This window comes from Protopterus annectens, chromosome 3.part1, assembly GCF_019279795.1.
Source record: "Protopterus annectens isolate FY-2018-M chromosome 3.part1, PAN1.0, whole genome shotgun sequence".
Taxonomy (NCBI): domain Eukaryota; kingdom Metazoa; phylum Chordata; order Ceratodontiformes; family Protopteridae; genus Protopterus; species Protopterus annectens.
The window spans coordinates 1,851,904,169-1,851,930,400 of NC_056732.1; the positions used below are offsets into that span (position 1 = coordinate 1,851,904,169).

Genomic DNA, 26,232 nt, shown 5'->3' on the forward strand with positions numbered 1-26,232 from the left:
CTCTTGCCACCCATATAGTGCCTTTTTTAGGCAAAGTACAAAGGACAAAACCACCACTGTAACAGGTACAAGCATGCAAAATCTGAAGGTAAATGCCACTCGATGCTAGAAGTCTAAACCTCAAAATGCACTCTCTCGAGGCACTCCTAAAAATGGAGAACGTTGATATCTGTGCAGTAACCGAGGACTGGTCCAAGGCTCCGGAGAGCACCCATGCAATACCAGGCTACAACTTTTACCACACTTTTTGGCCACCAAACCAGGACCGAAACACGAAAGGAGGAGTGTTCATATTCACCAAGAATATTGACACCACCAGGTAGTTACCCAACACAATGCATCTGAAATTCTCCAGGAGCAACTAACACTAGGTAAGACTGTAATCCAAATTGTAGCTTGATACAGATCTCCCACCATGCCCCAAGATTCTCACTACACCTTTCTAAACATACTGTAAAATGTTAAGATACACCAAACACCCTAATACTGGGTGATTTCAACTACCCTGCCATTAACTGGGAAGACTACTCATGTACCATCACCTTTGCCCAACGGTTCTTGCAACTCATAAATTCCAATGCCCTGGATCAACTAATCCATAGTCCCACCAGGGGCTCCAATATCCCAGACCTGGTCATTACCAACATGGGAAATTGATGCTCCACACCAATGGTCACCCCCTCGTTGGTCAGGTCTGACCATAAACTAATCACCCTTGACATCCACATCCCTCCCCCACTCCCAGTAAGGAAACCTCGGTAAAAAACTTCTCCAATGCCAACTTCATGCTACTCAAATCAGAAGTGACAAACTTCATGACACTCATGCGGACTGGAACTGAAAGTTTGACTGCTGAATCCCATACTAAGGCACTGTACGAGCACATCCACTCATGCATGAATCATGCCATCCCAAATATAACCAAGTTGCTCTCCTCCAAAAAAAAAATAGAAGCTAATCTGGTGGTCCCCTGCCTTAAACAAACTTTACAAAAGGAAGAAACTGTTTCAGAAAAGAGGAAAAACCCAGGATGCAAAAAACTCCCTTACCACCCTCAGTAAGTAAGAAGCTCAGATCCCTCATAAAATCCTCCAAAGCTAGTTATGAAAATAAAATTGCCAAAGATTCCAAAGACACCCACAAGGCATTTTTAGTTATGTCAAGAATCTAAATGGCAATGCTCAGATCTGCTCTGAGCTACAACAGAATGGCATTAAATATACTGATCCCAAGGATATTATCAATATCCTGGCAGATCGATTGAGTGCCAACTTCTCCCCCCTCTCACCCCCTAAAGAGCCCATTTCAATACTGAAAGATTGCCAAATTCTGGTAATAATGGCCACACAGGTAAAAACCACACTCTCCAAAGCTAAGAATACAGCATCCATGGGACCAGACGACATCCCAGGCTGTGTACTACATGAACTACAAAATGAAGTGGCACATCACCTAAGTGTCATGTTTAATCATAGCCTCACCTCAGGCTTCGTGCCCACTGAGTGGCACACAGCTACAGTTATCCCACTCCGCATGGGGGGGAATCCACCTTGGATCCTGGGAACTACCGTCCCATCAGTCTGATGACCCTGATCTGCAAGGCCATGGAATGTATTATCATGAAACTTATAAACAAAGACACTGGCAACCTTCAAACACTGGACCCCACCCAGTTTGGGTTATCGAAGGGCCGATGTTGTCTCCTGAACCTGACTGACTTCTCTGAATCAGTCTCCAGAGCTGTGGACGAGGGTAAGCTGGTCCACACAGCCTATCTGGACCTCGCCAAGTCCTTTGACACCATCCCCCCACTCTGGAATCCTAGATAAGCTTACTAAGCTAGGCATTAATCCCTACATCACTCGATGGGTTGCCAACTGGCTTACTGAGAGCACCCATACTGTAAAAGTAGCCAACTCCAAATCCAGCTCCAGACAAATGACAAGTGGAGTACCTCAGGGTTCAGTCCTGGGACCGCTTTTTTTTGGCATCTACTTCTCTGAAGTACAGGCCAACACTAAGGGACTCTGACTAACAAAATTTGCAGATGACTGCAAACTGGGAGCCATTATTGAATCCCCAGATGATGTGGATATTCTACAAAAGGGCCTTACAGAAAATGATGCTTGGTGCCAGAGCCATGGGCTCAAGCTCAATGCCAAGAAATGTATAGTTATCCCCTTTGGGAAAAACATGTACCCATAAATTACCACATAATTGGCAGTACACTAAAGACCGAAAGTGTGATAAGAGACTTAGGGACACAGGTGGACAGTGGACTCAGCAGCTCACATCAGTCAGGAAATCCTTCTATGTGGCTCACCTCATCACTAAGGGCTTTTTGTCCAGAAAAAAGGAGGTCATTGTCCCACTGTACTCATCTCTCATTAGACCCATTACAGAATACAATGCCCCGTTTGGTATGTACCTCTCAAGACATCTACATCAACTGGAAAGGCCACAGAAATACCTTACTAAAAGAATCACAGGCCCAAAGCAGATGCCCTATGCCGACCATCTAAAAAAACTCCAGATATACTCTGTCGCATATCGTCTACTCTGAGGCAATCTCTGCTTAACATACAAGGCCATGTCAAACCCAGGGCTGTTGGACATGCTACACTTAAAGAAACCCCAATCCCTCAGAGCCACACACTCCAGAGATCTAAACCTTGTCATCACAATGAACAAAACATGCTGGAGGGATAGGTTCCTGACCCAGAGACTCCCCAGTCTCTGGAATAGACTGCCCATACATGTCAAGCAGAGCACCTCTTTGGTCCTCTTGACAATTGGATGGGAGATAAGAAAGTCACCCCGGGGATCACTTCAGTCGCCCTGCTAGACAGGGGTCCAGGGAAGTAAATATTGTGGGAAGAAATAGCCAGGGAATTGTTATGGCTAGGCTTGTATAGGCCCTAGTGCCAATAGCCTAGTACTAGCCTATGAACCTATGAACTCCATTGAATCAATCCATTAACCTACCAGCTTTTTACCCTCATCCACAAAATGCCTCAGAAAGGACCCTACATTCTCTGGATGTAAACAGACAAATTCAATATTACTTAGACAAAACCAAAGATATCAGGAATTCAGATCAAATATTTATTTCCTTCCATCCCAGAGCCCTGGAGAAAGCTGTCTGTAAGCAAACCATTGCCTCATGGATCTCTAAATACATTTCCTTGTGCTACTCCCACCATGGGAAATCCTTACAAGGTAATGTTAAACCTCATTCTACCAGAGCAGCTGTTTCCTCTACTCCCTTTTTCAAAGGCATAGACTCCTCTTCCATTTTAGAAGCAACTACTTGGACCTCAGTACACACCTTCACCAAACACTACAAGCTAGACATAGCATCCCGTGCTAGAGCTGGATTTGCCAGGACTATCCTACAGGGTCTACTTGACCACAGGACCCCTTCCTCCTCCCAGGTTCATACTTAAAGCTCTGGTACTCTCCCCACTGTTATGAATTCTGCAGTATGAGAAGAGAAGGACATAGAATAATTGTGTAAGAACTTACCATAACCTTAGATGTCCTTCTCTTATCTTCTATGTCGCAGTATTCAGTCCCACCCACCTGCTACCCCAGGTATTCCCTGTGGGCACATTGCCATCATCTCCCCTGGTCACAACCTACATAGCCATCCTACTGCCCTGGGACTGACCTACATGTAAGTCTACGGGTCTCATATATTAGGACCCTCCTGGTCAAACCTCAGAAGCACTATTGTATGCAGCAAAACAATCCTGATGAGGGTACGTGCATTTGTCACTTTTATACCTAACATCGGTTTATGGCCCTGGTAAGAGATGTCACATGTACACTCCTGGAACAAAGACTTTGGTATACTGGCTGGACGGTGGCACCGCAAGCAGCAACTCCCTACTGTTATGAATGCTGCAACATAGAAGAGAAGGACATGTAAGGTTATGGTAAGTTCTTACACAACTATTCTTTCTTCTTAGGCCTTGCATTAAGGATCGTCCCCTCTGTGGGATTTGACTTTGGTGCTGCAGTCCCTAACACAAAAACCTTTTGAACCGGTGAGGTCATGTGACATTAAATTTCTTTCATAGAAGATGGCCTTTTAGTAGCCATTACTTGGCTCTGTGCATTAAGCCTCCATTCATGCTCTTTCATAAGGATAGGGTGTCTCTTAGAACAAATCCTTCCTTTTTTCCCTAAAGTGGCCTCTTGAAGCTAATCTCAGTCAGGCAGTTCAACTGCTGGTCTCTTCCCTAATTACTCAAATAAAGGGGAGTACATCTTGCATTGTCTAGATGTCCACAGGCAAATGCATTTTTATTTGAATAGGACTGAGGAGTTTAGAAAGTTAGACCAACTCTTTGTGGCTTTTTCTCAGAACAGAAAGCATCAGGCAGTTTCCAAAGTGACTGTTTCCAGGTGGATTGTGTGTTCTATTTTTAAAATTTATGATTGCAGGCAATTGGAATTGTCTAGACCGGTGAAGCCCCGCTCCACTAGGTCTGTCGCTATGTCTTCTGCCTTCTTGGCTAGACTCTCCCTGGATGAGGTTTGTGTTGCAGACTTGGTCTAATCCTCACACATTCATTTTGCACTACAAACTGGACTGAGTATCAAGGAACAGGGCTTCCTTTGGTTCCTCCATGCTCCAGCATATCCTTCCTTGAAGCCACCCACGGTACTTTGAAGTTGGGGACTGCGACCCGTTTGTGATGAATAATGACACTGATGGCATCAGATAAAGGGTTACGTATTGCCATAACTTGGCATCTGTGCTATCCAGTGTCATTATTCATCACATTCCTGCCCTCCTCCTCCCTTCCTTCTGGGGGTTCAGGCAGGTTGGAGTGACTTGTACACTGACATTTTTGGAGTTTCACACAGTTTCCTCTACATTTCCATCAGTGTAGTAAATTCAATCTGAGGGTTAGAGGTAGCAGAGGGTTATGGGAAGGGGAAGAGCTTGAGCTCTGGATCTGTCTTATAGTTGCCAGTTCAGAGGTCAAATCCAAGACCCATTTGTGATGAATAATGACACTGGATAGCACAGGTGCCAAGTTATGGTAAGTACATAACTCTTTTTATATCTCCTTTTGGTTATATATGTGTAATCAATATGTTCAAAGTAAAAAGAACTTGTGTCACTAATATAACGACATTGTCTACAGTTGGCACATGAAAAAGTACCAACTGTAGTAGCCCCTAGCCTGTATTCTCTAATGAGGTCTTTTTCTAGTAATAACTTCAGATTTTGAACCTTTTTGACAACAAACTGTGGGCTCTCCATATTTCGGCACAGTGGTGCAGCTGTAGCATTGTCGCCTCACAGAAAGAGGTTCTCCAGTTTGAATCTTGACTGGGGTTCCTTCTGTGTTGAGTCTGCATGTCCTCCCCATGTTTGTGTGAGTTTCCTCCGGGTGCTCCATTTTCCTCCCACATTACAAAGACATGCGTCTGGAGTGTTTCTCCCGAGGCTGCCACTGAAAATTGACTTAGTTCCAAGTTGGACTTTCCCAGTAAACAAATGTTAAATAAACAAATGTTAAATAAAATAAATAAAACTTTGACTAAGTTCAGGACTGCCCGTAATTACTTTCCAATTACCTTTAATGATGTTAATAATATCTGTCTTTCTAACACACACACACAACATGGATTTCATCCCAAACACAGCACTACAGCTGCACTAATATCCTTCATTAATACTGTATCACTGGCCCGTGACAATAATAAACTAGTCTCAAGTCTGTTCCTCGACCTGTCCAAAGCCTTTGACAGTGTCTCCCATCTCCTCCTCCTAGACAAACTCTCTCACCTAAGATTCTCTCCTCCCACCATATCCTGGTTTTCCAGCTATCTGCCTAACCACCAACAAGCTGTTAAATGGCACACTGCTCTCCCCCCCCCCCACAAGCATCCCAATGGATGTCCCCCAAGGATCCATACTAGGGCCACTGCTCTTCAATATTTTCACCAACCTACTTTACACTTCTTGTCCCAACTCCACACTTGTACAATATGCTGATGATTCTACAGTCATCACCATTGCTGACAATCCATCTGACCTCCACTCTACTACACAAGCATCATTCAACACCATAGAGACATGGCTTTGTAACAACAAATTAATTATCAACCCTAGGAAAACTAAGCTCATACTCTTCCTCCCAAAAAAGCTCATCAGTCTCAAAACAACATTTTCCATCCTATCTAGCAATAACACTCTCATTACCTCTGATCCTAGCACTAAACTGCTAGGAGTCATAATAGATGATCAGCTTAAATTTGATCTCCAAATCACCACCTCTATCAAAAAGACTCACCAGAAACTCGGACTAATTTACTGAAACAAAAGACATTTAACCAACTCAGCCAGAATAACGCTCTCTTATGCATTTCTTCTTCCCACCCTCCTTTATAGCTCTCAGTTGTACACAAATCTTAACACCACACTCATAACCAGACTTGAAACTACGTATAATAAAGTTGCCAGATTTGCTGCAAACCAAACCTACAAATCACAACATTGCCTATCTCTTAAACAGTTGCAGTGGCTTGAATTCCCTCATTTGCTGCTACTACAGCAACTGTTAATTATCCACTCCATCCTCTATCTACCATCTTTCTGCCCAAGCCTTCAATCAATTATAACTAAACATTCCCCAACCAGGACATTACGTAGCTCATACCAAGACTTCCTACAGATCTATAAACCCAAAACCAAATCAGGGTGTTTACTTTATAACTATAAGCTTGCTACAACTTGGAACCAACTACCCCTAGAAATTAGGTCCCTTAACCAAACAAAACATTTCAACTAGCCACTCAGGAATATCTAGTAAATAAATGGTCCTGGCATTGTAGTCATCCTCCCTGAAACTACCTAACCCTAGCTTATCTCTCATCCCTCCTTTCTCTTCCACTGTCTGTCTTAATATCCATCTACTTCTCTGTCTCGTTGCTTAACCTCTACATGACCTTACTACTCCATGTGTATCTATACTGTATATAACTACTTAGAAATAATTAACATTGTTTTCCCTACATTGACATTGTACCTAAGTTTTGTTGTAAAAATGCTGACATTGTACTCAACTGCTTTTGTATATGATTTATTGTAAATGCCTTTTGCAGTTTGATCTCTAACATTTGTACCCAACTGTTTTCTGTAAAATTTGATTGTAAAATGTTATTTCTCTAATTGTTTTAGCTGCCAGTGCAGTTTTCTTGCTGATTTTATATAAAATGTTAATACTGATTGAGGAGCTTTTCTCCTCGGGTCTCCACTGAAAACGAGTGAATGCTCAGCTGGACTAACCCGGTTAACAAATATAAAATAAATGTAAAATAAATAATAATAAATTTGGACTATAGTTAGGGGTACTGGAAAGGCACACCTTTTATCTATCTGTAATTCTTCCGTTTTAACATCATTGTTTTTCTGACTTTTTAAGTTAATGCCTTTAACCAAAATAAGTGGAAAATTAGTTATTTTACTAACAACCTCTTTTCTCTGGATGCCCTCTATTCAGACAAAGTTCAACCAAAAAATTTACATCTTCATAAAAAAACTCGTTTTACTGACAAGCCTGCTTAATCTTATTTTTTGCCCATGAAAGATGCTCAATTTAATCTTCTTGGGATGATAGCTACTGAAGTGGAGATAATTGTTCATAAATGTATCCTTTCTAAAGATACTACTTGCAAAAGTCTGTAGTTCAACATGCATTTTAATTGTAACATCCAAAAAGTTGACTACAGTACCTTTACCACTAATAGTGAACTTTAAACCATAGTAAACTTTAGTTAATCTTCCCAACAAACTGGATGAATAACTCTTCTGTGTCTCCCCAGATGAAAAATAAATGGTGTATGTAGCTCCTGTAGCATTTAACATATGTAAAAAAGAAATAGACTTAAGAAATGTCCCTCCCACCAACACATGACCATACTAGTGAAGGCCGGGACCACTTTAGCCCCCATTGCACCCCCCCAGTAAGTTGTTGGTAAATGTGATTATTGAATAGGAAAAAATTATTCCTAACAACTATGTCCATTAAACTAGTTATAATATTGATCTTGACTCTATCCATGTTACATATTTTCTCCAAGTATAAACTAATAACTTCTAACTCATCCTCTTGGTCATTACTAGTGTACAATGAATTAACATCAGTACTCCCTAAAAGGACTTCCTCACTGGTGAATTCATATTCTTTCAACATATTTAAACATGACCAGGAGTTTTTAAAGAAAGAACTTACTACTTTGTAGAATAGGGTTAAGAATACTATCCAAATAATTTATTTATTTAACATTTGTTTACTGGGAAAGTCTGACTTGGAATGAGCCAGTTTTCAGCAGAGGCCCTGGAAGAAATGCTCAAAACGCATGTAACATGGGAGGAAACTGGAGCACCCAGAGAAACCCACAGGAACACAAGGAGGACAGGCAAACTCTGTACAGAAAGCACCCCAGCCGAGAATCAAACCGGAGAACCTCTTGCTGTGAGGCAACAATGCAAACCACTGCACCACTGTGCCATCCAATAATATAAATAAATAAGAGTCTATACTGATGGCTTTATATCTAGGGGAAAAAAATATCAGCCTATATCGTGGAACTTCTTTATTCTTGTGGATTTTTGTAATTCCAAAAATCCTACCTAACTCTGGTTGCTCAATGATTAAAAATTGAAAATGCTGAAGTTAATATAACCATGGCTAAACATTTCAAATACAGCTTGATAAATTTCATTAAAACAATCTCTGACAAAGTTTTGCTAAAAATACAATAATGCTTGGTATTAGAAAGCATCTTTGTTAGTTCTTCAACATGCTTGCTTTGCTCAGTTATCATCAGCCCACAGCTATTGTCAGACTTCTTAAAAAGTAAATCCTTATACTTACAAAGCTGAAGTAAGGCATTTTGTTCAGACCAACTTAAATTTGAGGCTGTGTATTTAGATTTACTTTTAACTGAATTATTAGTCTTTTTCGCAAGATTTGGTGAAAACACTTAATATATTCAAGAGTGGCATGAAAGAATAATAGTAATTGTTGCTGGCATGATTATTAGCTTGAATAAAAAGCTGCAACAATGATATGAAATATAAAGGGTTAATTTATAATAGTATAAAATGCAGAAAAATAGTAACTGTGCTGGCAAGCATATATAGCTAAGTTGGATTTTGGTATCCATGTAAAGGAGTATGTTATTGAGAAACAAAGTCTGTAAAAATAACTGTGCAGATGGCAGCTGGAAGGTCATCAACGAAGTAAAGAGATGTAACATCAAGTTTCAGATAGTGCTGGAACACCATGTTTCAGATAATGCAAGAGCAAGTTTCCATGGATCATCAAACTACAAAGAACCAAGGACAAGGTGACAAAGGACAAAGAAAGAACTGTTATACATCAGACTCTGAGAAAAAATATCAGACTTTTTGGTTTAAATATGAGTGTAATAGTAAACAGGCTTTGGGAATTTGTAGATCCAAAAGAAAAATGTAATAGTAAAAAAATGCGTATTAACTGAAGCAGTGTCTCGGTGTATTTATTGCACGTAGTACAATACAGTAATAAGACTAGTTGATCACAGTAAGTAGTTAAGTATACTTTGGTATGCTTGCATGTAAATGCAAGTAACAGCAAGAAACCAACAAGAAGATGTCATAAACTTTTTCAATGGCGAGCCACAGTTGATGGACCGAATGGTTTCTTATTGTAACAACTACAGCTTCTTTTTTTATATTATTCAGTTAACACATTCCGTTCCAGTGCAAACATTTCCTCCTTCTTATGCACAGTATCCAGTAGCAGAACAGTGCATCTCTGCAGATTCCATAGGTCCTGTACATTCACACAGTTGAATCTGCCAACTGTGTTTGACCACCTTTTGGGAGAATCAACAAGAGACTTTCTACGTTTTCTCGATGGAAGATTTGGCCACCTTCCACACAGAAACTGGTAATTCTCTTTTTGTTTCTCATTCTACAGCATGGATGCCATAAACAAAAGAACTGTAAAATGTAACACTACCTTTCATGTAGACAGTAGTAATAGTCCAGCACATGTATGGCCAGGATTTAAAGATTGGTATAAACATAACTGTAGCACTTGTAGTACTTTACTAGGTAAAGTTCATGTCAATGCTTTATGAATGTTTAACTGGTATCTTAAACAGCAACATCATTTGTATGACAGTAAACGTTTATTGTGCAAGTTATATGAAACTGCTTTCTGTGTGCAATGGCATAAATGTCCTGTCACCACATGTAAAATGTTAATTTCAGAGTTACAATATCAGTCAAGTCAGCTATTTAGAAAATCTTCTGTACATCGTGCTAGACAAAAGTGGCATAAAACCACTGCACATTACAAAACACAAAAACAGAGACAAGGTTCATTGTAAACTAACAAAAAAATTTAATAAATTTCTAAGACACAGTCAAAGCGAGTTCAAAAAGTTCAGACAACATATGCAAACACTTTTTCAGAAGTGCATAAGAGGTTTAAAGTCAGCAGAATAGAATACTGACAAATATAATCTGGTTAGTAAAGAATTAAAGCATCAGCAGTTAACTAGGCTGATAGAAAATAATTTATGACGTATTATTCTACATTTAGAAAATGGTTAAGCATACACAGCAGAAACTTTATTCAGTTAAAGAAAGGCACTTAAATAGTGATTTTAAAACCATTTCAACTAACAAAACAGTTCTAGGGCATAGAAATCAAATGAGAGTAGTTAAATGCAGTAAAGACATGACGTCACAAGACTGACATGCATGTATTTTATTTTCACATAAAGTGTAGCAAAAGGCACACAACAGCAAATGTAAATCATGTAAATATATTTGTTTTAAGCATGTGTTAGTTAAGTCAATATCTCTTTTGTTTCTTACAATATTTTGTAATTGTATGACAGCATAAAAAATAGCACAGACTCCAGCAAAAACAGTATTCAAAAACAATATTATGCATAGTTAGGCAAGTTAATGTTTATTACAACTGCATTCTAATATCAAGTTGCAAGTATATTAACAAATGACTGAAGATACAAGTAAGTGCTTAAGGAGTTATGGGTTAAGCATCTGGAATGCACAAAAAGAAAAAAGTAAGTAATCTAAGTTCAAATCTTTCCAGGCTAGAATGGGTAGTTATAAGGAATGTTATATAAAATAAAATGTTACTGGTAGTGAAATTTATAAGGTCAAGGAAACAAGACTGGTCACCAGGCTAAATGGCTTACGTTTTTCTAAAACATTATTGTTAAGTATTCACGTGCAGCATTAACCAAAAAAAACAAAAGTCTGCAAGTAAATACTATACCGAGTACAGTCGATACATGGGCTATATTATGCAGTTAAAATAAATTATGCAGGTCCCTTTACAAAAAGAGAGGGTACAAATAGTAGTAACAGTAAACATATTTTCAAAATAGGTAAAAGCAATTCCTACTACAACCGTAGCAGTTTAGGGGACTGCAAAAGCTTTATAGCAAATGTGTAAGACCAAAGTGTCACAGTCTAGGTAACAGCCAAAGGGCAAGCATACATTTAATTCTCACAGCATAAAGCAAATAAACAATACTACAATAAAATGATGTGTACTACAGGGGGAGGACATACTTTCAGTTTTACACTAACTGTGTAAACAGTACTGCAAAAGGGACTCAAATAAAAGTGCAAAGTGGTAATAGCAAAAATACATTTTAATGTTTCAAGTAATGTAATTAGCAGGCTTCAGTTTAATTCTAGGCTTAAAAATTAGATTGAGTGTACATTACAGCCATGTATATACAAATGCAAAAACAATATGTACAAGCAAGTGTATTCTGTACCGTATATAGTAAATGGTTTATCTATGTAAATAGAGTAACAAGTCAAAGCTTGACATTTGTGACATATGTTTTTTTTTTCAAAAAACAAGACTGCAATGCCTTTGCAATAAATTACTGTATAGAACATCACTGTATAGAGTCATATTCAGATTCATCCAGTTCTAATAGTAATGGTTGTCATCGTGTTGACAATATAAAACTGTTATCAAAAGAAAACTAAAGGTTTTGTTTCCCAATGTGTTTCTTGTTAATAGCAATATAACTTAACTAAAAAAAGTGCATACTAGTGTAGGCAGTTTTATTTAAAATAAAACAGAGGGAATGTATAGACTGATAAATAAGTTTAAAAATGTATAAATGTATGTGCACATATATTTGCTAGTTAGATGCATATACATATCTGTTGCTATAATATATGTAGAAATAATATAGTTAGTTAAATACATGTATTTCTGTTTGGTAGCATACATATATTCTGGTACAGTATGAGATAAGCTGAAAGTTCAGTGTCTGGAACATGCTTCAAGGACTATAGATAAAAATGCAGCTAAAGACACGAAGCATTCAACAGACATCTGCATTTCATTTGCATCATTCTGAAAATCAAAACAGAGGGAATTGCAATACAATTTCAGTTGTAAAAAGCATACAACATGTACCTTTGGGAGGATAACATTTAACACAAATATAACAGCATGGTTAGCTGAACAAGGTCAGGCATACATAAAAGTAGAGAAAAATATCAAAGACTGACATAAACATTTCAGTAAACATCTCTATCTCTATTAGATGCTGTACATTACCTCAGTAAACATCTCTATCTCTATTAGATGCTGTACATTACCTCAGTAAACATCTCTATCTCTATTAAATGCTGTACATTACCTCAGTAAACATCTCTATCTCTATTAAATGCTGTACATTACCTCAGTAAACATCTCTATCTCTATTAAATGCTGTACATTACCTCAGTAAACATCTCTATCTCTATTAGATGCTGTACATTACCTCAGTAAACATCTCTATCTCTATTAAATGCTGTACATTACCTCAGTAAACATCTCTATCTCTATTAAATGCTGTACATTACCTCAGTAAACATCTCTATCTCTATTAGATGCTGTACATTACCTCAGTAAACATCTCTATCTCTATTAGATGCTGTACATTACCTCAGTAAACATCTCTATCTCTATTAAATGCTGTACATTACCTCAGTAAACATCTCTATCTCTATTAAATGCTGTACATTACCTCAGTAAACATCTCTATCTCTATTAAATGCTGTACATTACCTCAGTAAACATCTCTATCTCTATTAGATGCTGTACATTACCTCAGTAAACATCTCTATCTCTATTAGATGCTGTACATTACCTCAGTAAACATCTCTATCTCTATTAAATGCTGTACATTACCTCAGTAAACATCTCTATCTCTATTAGATGCTGTACATTACCTCAGTAAACATCTCTATCTCTATTAAATGCTGTACATTACCTCAGTAAACATCTCTATCTCTATTAGATGCTGTACATTACCTCAGTAAACATCTCTATCTCTATTAAATGCTGTACATTACCTCAGTAAACATCTCTATCTCTATTAGATGCTGTACATTACCTCAGTAAACATCTCTATCTCTATTAGATGCTGTACATTACCTCAGTAAACATCTCTATCTCTATTAAATGCTGTACATTACCTCAGTAAACATCTCTATCTCTATTAAATGCTGTACATTACCTCAGTAAACATCTCTATCTCTATTAGATGCTGTACATTACCTCAGTAAACATCTCTATCTCTATTAGATGCTGTACATTACCTCAGTAAACATCTCTATCTCTATTAAATGCTGTACATTACCTCAGTAAACATCTCTATCTCTATTAAATGCTGTACATTACCTCAGTAAACATCTCTATCTCTATTAAATGCTGTACATTACCTCAGTAAACATCTCTATCTCTATTAAATGCTGTACATTACCTCAGTAAACATCTCTATCTCTATTAGATGCTGTACATTACCTCAGTAAACATCTCTATCTCTATTAGATGCTGTACATTACCTCAGTAAACATCTCTATCTCTATTAGATGCTGTACATTACCTCAGTAAACATCTCTATCTCTATTAGATGCTGTACATTACCTCAGTAAACATCTCTATCTCTATTAAATGCTGTACATTACCTCAGTAAACATCTCTATCTCTATTAAATGCTGTACATTACCTCAGTAAACATCTCTATCTCTATTAAATGCTGTACATTACCTCAGTAAACATCTCTATCTCTATTAGATGCTGTACATTACCTCAGTAAACATCTCTATCTCTATTAGATGCTGTACATTACCTCAGTAAACATCTCTATCTCTATTAAATGCTGTACATTACCTCAGTAAACATCTCTATCTCTATTAAATGCTGTACATTACCTCAGTAAACATCTCTATCTCTATTAAATGCTGTACATTACCTCAGTAAACATCTCTATCTCTATTAAATGCTGTACATTACCTCAGTAAACATCTCTATCTCTATTAGATGCTGTACATTACCTCAGTAAACATCTCTATCTCTATTAAATGCTGTACATTACCTCAGTAAACATCTCTATCTCTATTAGATGCTGTACATTACCTCAGTAAACATCTCTATCTCTATTAAATGCTGTACATTACCTCAGTAAACATCTCTATCTCTATTAGATGCTGTACATTACCTCAGTAAACATCTCTATCTCTATTAGATGCTGTACATTACCTCAGTAAACATCTCTATCTCTATTAAATGCTGTACATTACCTCAGTAAACATCTCTATCTCTATTATGCTGTACATTACCTCAGTAAACATCTCTATCTCTATTAAATGCTGTACATTACCTCAGTAAACATCTCTATCTCTATTAAATGCTGTACATTACCTCAGTAAACATCTCTATCTCTATTAGATGCTGTACATTACCTCAGTAAACATCTCTATCTCTATTAAATGCTGTACATTACCTCAGTAAACATCTCTATCTCTATTAAATGCTGTACATTACCTCAGTAAACATCTCTATCTCTATTAAATGCTGTACATTACCTCAGTAAACATCTCTATCTCTATTAAATGCTGTACATTACCTCAGTAAACATCTCTATCTCTATTAAATGCTGTACATTACCTCAGTAAACATCTCTATCTCTATTAAATGCTGTACATTACCTCAGTAAACATCTCTATCTCTATTAAATGCTGTACATTACCTCAGTAAACATCTCTATCTCTATTAAATGCTGTACATTACCTCAGTAAACATCTCTATCTCTATTAAATGCTGTACATTACCTCAGTAAACATCTCTATCTCTATTAAATGCTGTACATTACCTCAGTAAACATCTCTATCTCTATTAGATGCTGTACATTACCTCAGTAAACATCTCTATCTCTATTAAATGCTGTACATTACCTCAGTAAACATCTCTATCTCTATTAAATGCTGTACATTACCTCAGTAAACATCTCTATCTCTATTAGATGCTGTACATTACCTCAGTAAACATCTCTATCTCTATTAAATGCTGTACATTACCTCAGTAAACATCTCTATCTCTATTAGATGCTGTACATTACCTCAGTAAACATCTCTATCTCTATTAAATGCTGTACATTACCTCAGTAAACATCTCTATCTCTATTAGATGCTGTACATTACCTCAGTAAACATCTCTATCTCTATTAAATGCTGTACATTACCTCAGTAAACATCTCTATCTCTATTAGATGCTGTACATTACCTCAGTAAACATCTCTATCTCTATTAAATGCTGTACATTACCTCAGTAAACATCTCTATCTCTATTAAATGCTGTACATTACCTCAGTAAACATCTCTATCTCTATTAGATGCTGTACATTACCTCAGTAAACATCTCTATCTCTATTAGATGCTGTACATTACCTCAGTAAACATCTCTATCTCTATTAAATGCTGTACATTACCTCAGTAAACATCTCTATCTCTATTAGATGCTGTACATTACCTCAGTAAACATCTCTATCTCTATTAAATGCTGTACATTACCTCAGTAAACATCTCTATCTCTATTAAATGCTGTACATTACCTCAGTAAACATCTCTATCTCTATTAAATGCTGTACATTACCTCAGTAAACATCTCTATCTCTATTAAATGCTGTACATTACCTCAGTAAACATCTCTATCTCTATTAAATGCTGTACATTACCTCAGTAAACATCTCTATCTCTATTAAATGCTGTACATTACCTCAGTAAACATCTCTATCTCTATTAGATGCTGTACATTACCTCAGTAAACATCTCTATCTCTATTAAATGCTGTACATTACCTCAGTAAACATCTCTATCTCTATTAAATGCTGTACATTACCTCAGTAAACATCTCTATCTCTATTAAATGCTGTACATTACCTCAGTAAACATCTCTATCTCTATTAAATGCTGTACATTACCTCAGTAAACATCTCTATCTCTATTAAATGCTGTACATTACCTCAGTAAACATCTCTATCTCTATTAGATGCTGTACATTACCTCAGTAAACATCTCTATCTCTATTAAATGCTGTACATTACCTCAGTAAACATCTCTATCTCTATTAAATGCTGTACATTACCTCAGTAAACATCTCTATCTCTATTAAATGCTGTACATTACCTCAGTAAACATCTCTATCTCTATTAAATGCTGTACATTACCTCAGTAAACATCTCTATCTCTATTAAATGCTGTACATTACCTCAGTAAACATCTCTATCTCTATTAGATGCTGTACATTACCTCAGTAAACATCTCTATCTCTATTAAGATGCTGTACATTACCTCAGTAAACATCTCTATCTCTATTAAATGCTGTACATTACCTCAGTAAACATCTCTATCTCTATTAGATGCTGTACATTACCTCAGTAAACATCTCTATCTCTATTAAATGCTGTACATTACCTCAGTAAACATCTCTATCTCTATTAAATGCTGTACATTACCTCAGTAAACATCTCTATCTCTATTAAATGCTGTACATTACCTCAGTAAACATCTCTATCTCTATTAAATGCTGTACATTACCTCAGTAAACATCTCTATCTCTATTAAATGCTGTACATTACCTCAGTAAACATCTCTATCTCTATTAAATGCTGTACATTACCTCAGTAAACATCTCTATCTCTATTAGATGCTGTACATTACCTCAGTAAACATCTCTATCTCTATTAGATGCTGTACATTACCTCAGTAAACATCTCTATCTCTATTAAATGCTGTACATTACCTCAGTAAACATCTCTATCTCTATTAAATGCTGTACATTACCTCAGTAAACATCTCTATCTCTATTAAATGCTGTACATTACCTCAGTAAACATCTCTATCTCTATTAAATGCTGTACATTACCTCAGTAAACATCTCTATCTCTATTAAATGCTGTACATTACCTCAGTAAACATCTCTATCTCTATTAAATGCTGTACATTACCTCAGTAAACATCTCTATCTCTATTAAATGCTGTACATTACCTCAGTAAACATCTCTATCTCTATTAAATGCTGTACATTACCTCAGTAAACATCTCTATCTCTATTAAATGCTGTACATTACCTCAGTAAACATCTCTATCTCTATTAAATGCTGTACATTACCTCAGTAAACATCTCTATCTCTATTAGATGCTGTACATTACCTCAGTAAACATCTCTATCTCTATTAAATGCTGTACATTACCTCAGTAAACATCTCTATCTCTATTAGATGCTGTACATTACCTCAGTAAACATCTCTATCTCTATTAGATGCTGTACATTACCTCAGTAAACATCTCTATCTCTATTAAATGCTGTACATTACCTCAGTAAACATCTCTATCTCTATTAAATGCTGTACATTACCTCAGTAAACATCTCTATCTCTATTAAATGCTGTACATTACCTCAGTAAACATCTCTATCTCTATTAAATGCTGTACATTACCTCAGTAAACATCTCTATCTCTATTAAATGCTGTACATTACCTCAGTAAACATCTCTATCTCTATTAAATGCTGTACATTACCTCAGTAAACATCTCTATCTCTATTAAATGCTGTACATTACCTCAGTAAACATCTCTATCTCTATTAAATGCTGTACATTACCTCAGTAAACATCTCTATCTCTATTAAATGCTGTACATTACCTCAGTAAACATCTCTATCTCTATTAAATGCTGTACATTACCTCAAAAATGTAACAGTTCTGACAAGGAAAGACATCATGCAAAAATGTCACAGTGTATAGACAATAACACAAAAATAAGACTAAATTCAACAGGGGAAAAAGGGTATGATTTCTACCAATAGTTAAAATACTTACCATTTTGGGATAACAGGCCAGTACTTCATACAGATCAAATGGTAAAAATACCATCCGCTTGTATAATGATAGGACAACTTGTTTGTTTGCCTTTTGGCTTTTCCCGCTTAAGGGTTGCCACAGCAGAACACCGGTCCGCTAATGATTGGCAGTTGGTTTTTTTTATGGTGTCGAGTTGCCAGCCCAACGCCCAACCTTCAACGAAGGCACGCCCATTCAACGCATGTCTTTCGTACACCCACTCGACCGCGGGGAGGACATGCAGACTCCACACAGAAGGCACTCCCAACCCAAGCCAAGAATCGAACGGGAGAACCTCTTGCTGTGAGGCAACAATGATAGGACAACAATACCATAAAAAACAATATTGCACTTCAATATTACATTTACAAGTTTTAAAGATACCAAATGCAGATTTAAAAGAGCTTTGAAAACTAGTAGAACAAGATATCTCACAGATTGTACATTTACAAGCACAAGAGAATCCTTCTATTTAGTAAGTCATTGCAAGTATCTTTGATAGACAGATTACAATTTAGTACTAATGTATCTAAATTTGTAAATTAAACAACATGTTGTGTAACAGTACAATATTGCCTTCAAATTTCAAAATGTTTGTTAAAGTGGCACCACAGTTTGTATGCGTGGTTTCAAATAACCCAGTGTTAATAGTAAAAGGCAAAAACAGAAGCTGACACTGCCTATAATTGGTGGGACATATTCACAAAATGGTCATCATCTGGGACCAAATTGTTAAATTGGTTAATACATCCTGTGTTAGTAGTTGTGGGAGTCATAATAATAATGACAGCTTGGAATTGTTTTATATGCTGCAGGTTACAAAGAATTGCAATAACTCAACAAGTTATGATTGTAAATATGAGCAAAGTGGTAAATGCTGTAAATGATAATGCTGATGAAGCAAATGCAGTCTTTTCTTTAAAGTTTAGTCATTTCCTGCAAAAAAATAATAATAAAATAAGGGGGACCTGAAAGAATAATAGTAATTGTTGCTAGCATGATTAATAGTTTGAATAAAAAGCTGCAAGAATAATATGAAATATAAAGGGTTAATTTAGAAATAGTATAAAATGCTGAAAAATAAGAAGTAAATGTACTGGCATAGCTTAATTAGATATTGGCATCCATGTGAAGGAGTATATTATTGAGAAACAAAGTCTGTAAAAATAACTGCGCAGATGGCAGCTGGAAGGACATCAACGAAGTAAAGAGATGTAACATCACATTTCAGATAGTGCTAGAACACCACATTTCAGATAATGCAAGACTGAGTTTCCATGGATCATCAAATTACAAAGAACCAAGGAGAAGGGAACAAAGGAAAACTGTTATACAAAGAAAGAACTGTTATACATCAGACTCTGAGAAAACAATATCAGACTTTTTGGTATAAATATGAGTGTAATAGTAAACAAGCTTTGGGAATTTGCCATAGAGAGCTGACAGCATCTGTTTTGCATACTTGTAGATCCAAAAGGAAAATGTAATAGTAAAAAATGCATATTAACTGAAGCAGTGTCTCCGTGTATTTATTGTACTTAGTATAATACAGTAATAAGACTAGTTCATCACAATAAGTAGTTAAATATACTTTGGTGTACTTACATGTAAATGCAAGTAACAGCAAGAAACCAACAGAAGGCAGTATATATAATTGCTCATGGAGGATTAAACAGGCTAGGATTTTTTAAGGCACATACTAGTAATATTGACAGTTACATAATTTAAAATGTACTTTAAATTAAGCTTGCGTACATAAAGTCCAAAGTCAGTAATTAAATTCTTGTAACATACTCTACAAGAGGGTATGAAAGTAAACCCCTTCGAAAGAACGTTGAGTTCATAGATGGAAAAACATGGATTGATAAGTTAAAAACAAGACAAACCATACTTAATGACCTCTGCCATGCTTCTTTCCTCAGTTCCCCTTCAAATTGTTCTCTACCGGGCGTATTGATGGACCCATCCCCAGACGAAAAAATGGAGAAGGCTGCGGTACAGGATGTGATGCTGTGGAAACAGTGGTTGAATCATTAGTAATATTACCAGTGTTTGAGGTGGCAAGATTCCCGTTATTGGAACCGATGGTGGTACTAGTAGTTTCATTCAAACCATCATTTAATCTAAAGTCATCCCAGTTGCTTATTACCATTACCAACCACCACTACACCAGTCCCTGTGGCACCAGTAATAGTACTGATGTTCTTAGTTTTAATAATATATGCTATATGATTGGTATATGTTACAGCATCCCAATCCAATTTTTTCTTTTCACATTGAATCAAAGTGGCTACATATCAGTCAGCCTTAACAGAAATGTTGCCATACAATTCTCAATGTAAATGAAAAGCATTGGATTTAATAATAAAATCATTCACCTTATGTATTTCATCCTTCGAATGAAGGATTCTAGACTGGTTAAATTATATTAAGCATAGCCTTCAAACCAGCTTTATTGTAAATCTCCACTAATTCATTATAAATACTACTTGTAGAGTTACATTGTCTGGACATTTATATACCCTTAACCCTAAGGGCACCTGCTCCAATTCTGTACATCTTTCAAAGTAGTAATTGCCATATTCAAGTGACTGTAGTTTAACTACCTTATTTTCCAAACTGAAGAACGAGAACTTACAGTTCATGTCCGTAGCCTCCCCACTGTAAACATTCGTACTTGGAGTGGGAATTACATTATTTGAAAAGGAATTGGTGTAGAGTCTATCAGCAGAATTATGTACTACATCAAAACTGTTAGAATGTTCTCCTGCGACAAGAGTGGAATCACTGGAAAGGAACTATTCTTGAAGAAGAAGCCACCATAGCACTAGTGTTCTTTAAGTTAAAACCAGTCCTTGAAAACATTACCATGGAACGAATACCTGGTAAGTTCGCTCTCCATTGCTAAACAAATTCACTTTGATAGTACCATTGTACAGAATTTTGTCAGCACCCCATTCACTTTATCAATTGCTGACAAAAATGTTTGATTTAGAATGTGTAAATTTTGAGGCAATGAGTGAATGGCCAAATCCAAAGCACGATTATTTCCACTGTTAGGAATTAACTGTACTGAAGAGGTAAGGTTAATGCAGTTACCTGTTACCTTCTCCAGCTGTAGCAAAAGAAGCCATATTGATGAACAAACATTATGAATTTACAAGCAACCAACTCAAAGCAAAGACACCAGTAAGTAAAAAACAGCAACAAACGTTGCTGGTAGTCTAAAAAGCAAACAGCTCGTATGAGACAAGAACTGTAAAACACAATATTAGCACTTTCATTCATGGAACTTCATCAGAAAACAAAATCACTAATAAACTAATTAGTTTAAATACTACAGAAGTCCCTCCTCCATTTATGTAATAACATAAGTCACACATCCATTCATACAGATGTTAACTACATTTAAATTGACATTTCAACAAAATTACACAAAACGTAACATCTTATGATATTTTAAATAAATCATTAAGTTAATTTCAGTTTAAGAATACTCTTTAGATTAACATTTCCATTGAGTCCCGGAAAATGGAATGACCTTAAATGTATCTGCCATTTAAATTCTTTAGCTTCCAGGACATTGTTGCAACTAAAAACAAAACTTTCAGTCTTAATGTGTTTCAAAACACTAAAGTAAAATTTACAAAAATGCTTACACCCCAAACTATGCTGAGCCAAATTATTGCAGACATCTTTATCTTTAACTGCCTTCATATGTCCTCTACTTTTAAAATGTAGTTCTGACACTTTTTCCCACATAAATTTGTGAACAAGTATCATATATTCTCTAATATGGTCTTTTTCTCATAATAACTTCAAATTCTGATAGACAGAGGCAGAAAGTAATGCCTAAGCTAAAATAACACTCACATAACCTCTATAAACTTTCTAACATACCTGCTCCTAATAAAAGCCCATGAACACAGGGACAAAGCTATGATGTATTGCACAGCTAGGCTTATAAAGGCCCTAGTCATCAAAACCCTAGTATATAACTATGAACCTGCAAACCTATGGACAAGTATTCTTACTAGTCCATCAGAGGCAAAGTGCATGTTGGAGCAAAAGTAAGGCATGAAGTCTAGTTGTTTAATACCTGCTAGCTCCTAAATATATCAAATGCAAAAGGAAATTTACACTGCCATAATTTTGTTTTTTTGTCTCTAGCATTATAGAGATTTTAAATGATTAAATCCATTGTATTGGAAAGTAATGGAGTTGATTACTTTTGAAGTGTAAATGTAAAATACTCTTTTTCCCTTATTGTAACAATGATTATAGTTTTCACTGCTTCCTGGGTAGAGTTTTGTGTTCAAGAATACCCATGATGCCCTTAAATGAAGTTGAGGCTAAGTAGGAGGGATTTGTTTTATAATGAACAGTAAGATGGGAAGTGCACCAGATGAACTCGTGGAAACTTGTTTGCAGAAATAAGAAAAGCAGACGACCACATGGCATTGTTAAATGTATTTCAAAGGAGCAGTGAGGTATAATGACAGGTAGAGTTTTGTGATATTCATTATTGTAATTCTTTGTAGCAACAATCCATTGTTTGTTTACTACAGTTAGAAATTAAAAAAAGGCTTTGTGCAAGGACACAGTAATAAAGTTACACTGTAAGCTTAGTGGTAAGAAAACATGTTCTTAGACACTGTTTTTTTTTTTCTTTTAAGCCAACAGTGATGCAGATTTCTCTGAGATCCAGAGTCTTCAGTCATCCCACAAGAAAGTCCAGGATGTTGAATTTAACAAAGCTCTCTCAGAAAAGATCGCAATCACAAGGGAAAATGCAGTGCATTCTGAAACCAGACATAACTGCAAGGAAAGTGATGATGGATTTCTTAAAAAAAACAAACTAGAAAAGCATCTACAAACTCCCATGGAAATGGCATGCAGTCAGCTTAATCACAGCAACAGTGTAACATTCAATATTAATGATTTAACTGATCAATTAAGTCACAGTGGGAAAAGACAAAATAATACAGTGGCATTACATGATCAGATGTGCAATAAAGAGAGGCTCTACAAATGTGTCACATACGGCAAGAGTTTTACAGATAGAAAGACTATAACAGTACATATGATAATTCATACTGGTCAGAAGCCCTACAAATGCACCACGTGTGACAAGAGTTTTACAAAGAGAAGTAATATGATATCTCATCAAAGGACTCACAGTGGACAGAAGCCCTACAAATGCAGTGTGTGTGAGAAGAAGTTTACACATAGGAGTAATATGATATCTCATCAAAGTTCCCACAGTGGACAGAAGCCATACCAATGCAGTCTGTGTGATAAGAGGTTTGCATGGAAAAGGACTATGGTACTTCATCAGCATATCCACACAGGGCAAAAACCCTATAAATGCACCATGTGTGACAAGAGGTTTGCATGGAAAAGGACTATGGTACTTCATCAGTATATCCACATGGGACACAAACCCTACAAATGCACCATGTGTGATAAGAGTTTTGTACAGAGGAGTATTATGATATGTCATCAAAGGACCCACAGTGGACAGAAGCCGTACAAATGCAGTTTATGTGACAAGAGGTTTACACATAGGAGTAATATGATATCTCATCAAAGTACTCACAGTGGACAGAAGCCCTACCAATGCAGTGTGTGTGACAGGATGTTTACAAGAAAAAGGACTATGGTACTTCATCAGCATATCCACACAGGACACAAACCCTATAAATGCACCATGTGTGACAAGAGTTTTGCACAGAAGAATCAGATGGTAATTCATCAGAGCACCCACACAGGACAGAAAAACTACAAATGTGCTACATGTGGTAAGGGTTTTACAAAGAAGAGTAGTATGTATAGGCATCAGAATATACACAGTGGGCAGAAACCCTATAAGTGCACCATGTGTGGCAAGAAGTTTACTAGGAAGGGTAGCATGGTAAAACACCAACATACACATACTGGAGAGAAGCCCTATAAATGTACCACATGTGACAAGAGTTTTGCACAGAAGAATCAGATGATAAGTCATCAGAGTACCCACACAGTACAGAAAAACTATAAATGTGCCACATGTGGAAAGAGTTTTAGGCAGAAGGGCAATATGTATAGCCATCAAAATACACACACGGGGCAGAAACCCTATAAGTGCACCATGTGTGACAAGGCTTTTACACGGAAGGATCACATGGTAAAACACCAACATATACACACTGGCAAGAAGCCCTATAAATGTACCACATGTGACAAGAGTTTTGTACAGAAGAGTCAGATGGTAAGTCATCAGAGTACCCACACAGGACAGAAAAACTACAAATGTGCCATGTGTGGTATGAGTTTTATGCACAAGAGTAATATGTATAGGCATCAGAATGCACACAAGGGGCAGAAGCCCTATAAATGTGCCATGTGTGACAAGTGTTTTGCACAGAAGAGTCAGATGGTAAGTCATCAGAGTACCCACACTGGGCAGAAAAACTACAAATGTACCACATGCGGTATGAGTTTTAGGTACAAGAGTAATATGCATAGGCATCAGAATACACACAAGGGTCAAAAACCCTATAAGTGCACCATGTGTGACACAACTTTTACACGGAAGGATCACATGGTAAAACACCAACATATACACACTGGAGAAAAACCCCATAAATGTACCATGTGTGACAAGAGTTTTGTACAGAAGAATCATATGGTAAGTCATCAGAGTACCCACACAGGACAGAAAAACTACAAATGTGCCACATGTGGTAAGGGTTTTAGGTACAAGAGTAATATGCATAGGCATCAGAATATACACACTGGGCAGAAGCCCTATAAATGCACCATGTGTGACAAGAATTTTGCACAGAAGAGTCAGATGGTACGTCATCAGAGGACCCACACTGGACAGAAAAACTACAAATGTGCCACATGTGGTAAGAGTTTTAGGCACAAGAGTAATATGCATAGGCATCAGAATACACACACAGGGCAGAAACCCTATAAGTGCACCATGTGTGACAATACTTATACACAGAAGGTTAGCATGGTTAAACACCAATGTGTACACACTAGAGAGAATCCCTATAAATGCCCCATTTGTGACAAGAGTTTTGCACAGAAAAATCAGCTGGTAAGTCATCAGAGTACCCACACTGGACAGAAAAACTAAAAATGTGCCACATGGTAAGAGTTTAAGGCAGAAGGGTCATATGTATAGGCATCAAAATACACACACTGGGTAGATTTTTTTCACAAAATCTCACCAAGGCGACACTGATATATAGACTGTATTTATATAGCATATATCATGGACAGAAGTAAGTCAAAAACAAAAAAGATACCTGGGTGCACAAGACCCAGGATAAAAAAGTGCTCAACCCTGGTAGGTGCACTGGTGCAAGGACTGGAAAAAATGACAGTGCAGAATCCTCAAAATACAGAAATATTCCTACACTGGGCTAGGCCAGGCCCAGGGGGAAGATGCCCCCCTGTTGTAGAAAGAAGTAGCAGTCCACAAATATCACAAAAATTGATTGGCCAAAGAAGAGCCATAAAGATGACAGAGTGGACTATTGAGGATAAGAAAGAAATTATGTATTGTTACTATTATGTAAAAAGCCCAGAATTTCCAGACACAAGATATGCAAAATGATTAAGAGAGAAATTAGAGGAAAGAAAAATGCTTCCGCAAAAAAAACTGTCAGAAGGTTTAATAAAAATTTGGGATCATCAGTAAGACAGATTTTTGAAAAACAGTATATAGATCAAGAAACTTTGATCTGTTTGGAAAAAGAAGCATCCGAGGAAGTGCAAAAATATAAACAACAAAACCTAGAGATGTTTGAAAAATATAAAAAAGAAATATCGACATGGGAAAGAAAGAGAGATTTGATATGGTGCAATATTTATGCAAAGGAGAAAGCCAAGTTAACTAATATACAGAAGGCAGTTTCAAAGATATTCAAAGAGAAATACAGGCAAAAGCATCCAGATATGGAAAATTTCACAGTAAAATAATTAATAGCC

At 36.7% G+C, this 26,232-nt stretch overlaps 1 protein-coding gene across 1 annotated transcript in view; it reads left to right on the forward strand.

The window, feature by feature from the left end:
• The window catches only part of LOC122797925 (zinc finger protein 271-like), a 30,339-nt gene extending 4,867 nt beyond the window's left edge, over positions 1-25,472 (forward strand). The window contains exon 2 of the mRNA XM_044066444.1: positions 22,923-25,472. Within this exon, the coding sequence (XP_043922379.1) occupies positions 22,923-25,375 (2,453 nt within the window). The 3' untranslated portion in view covers positions 25,376-25,472. The remainder of the gene's footprint in view (positions 1-22,922) is intronic.
• Positions 25,473-26,232: the final 760 nt, after the last annotated feature.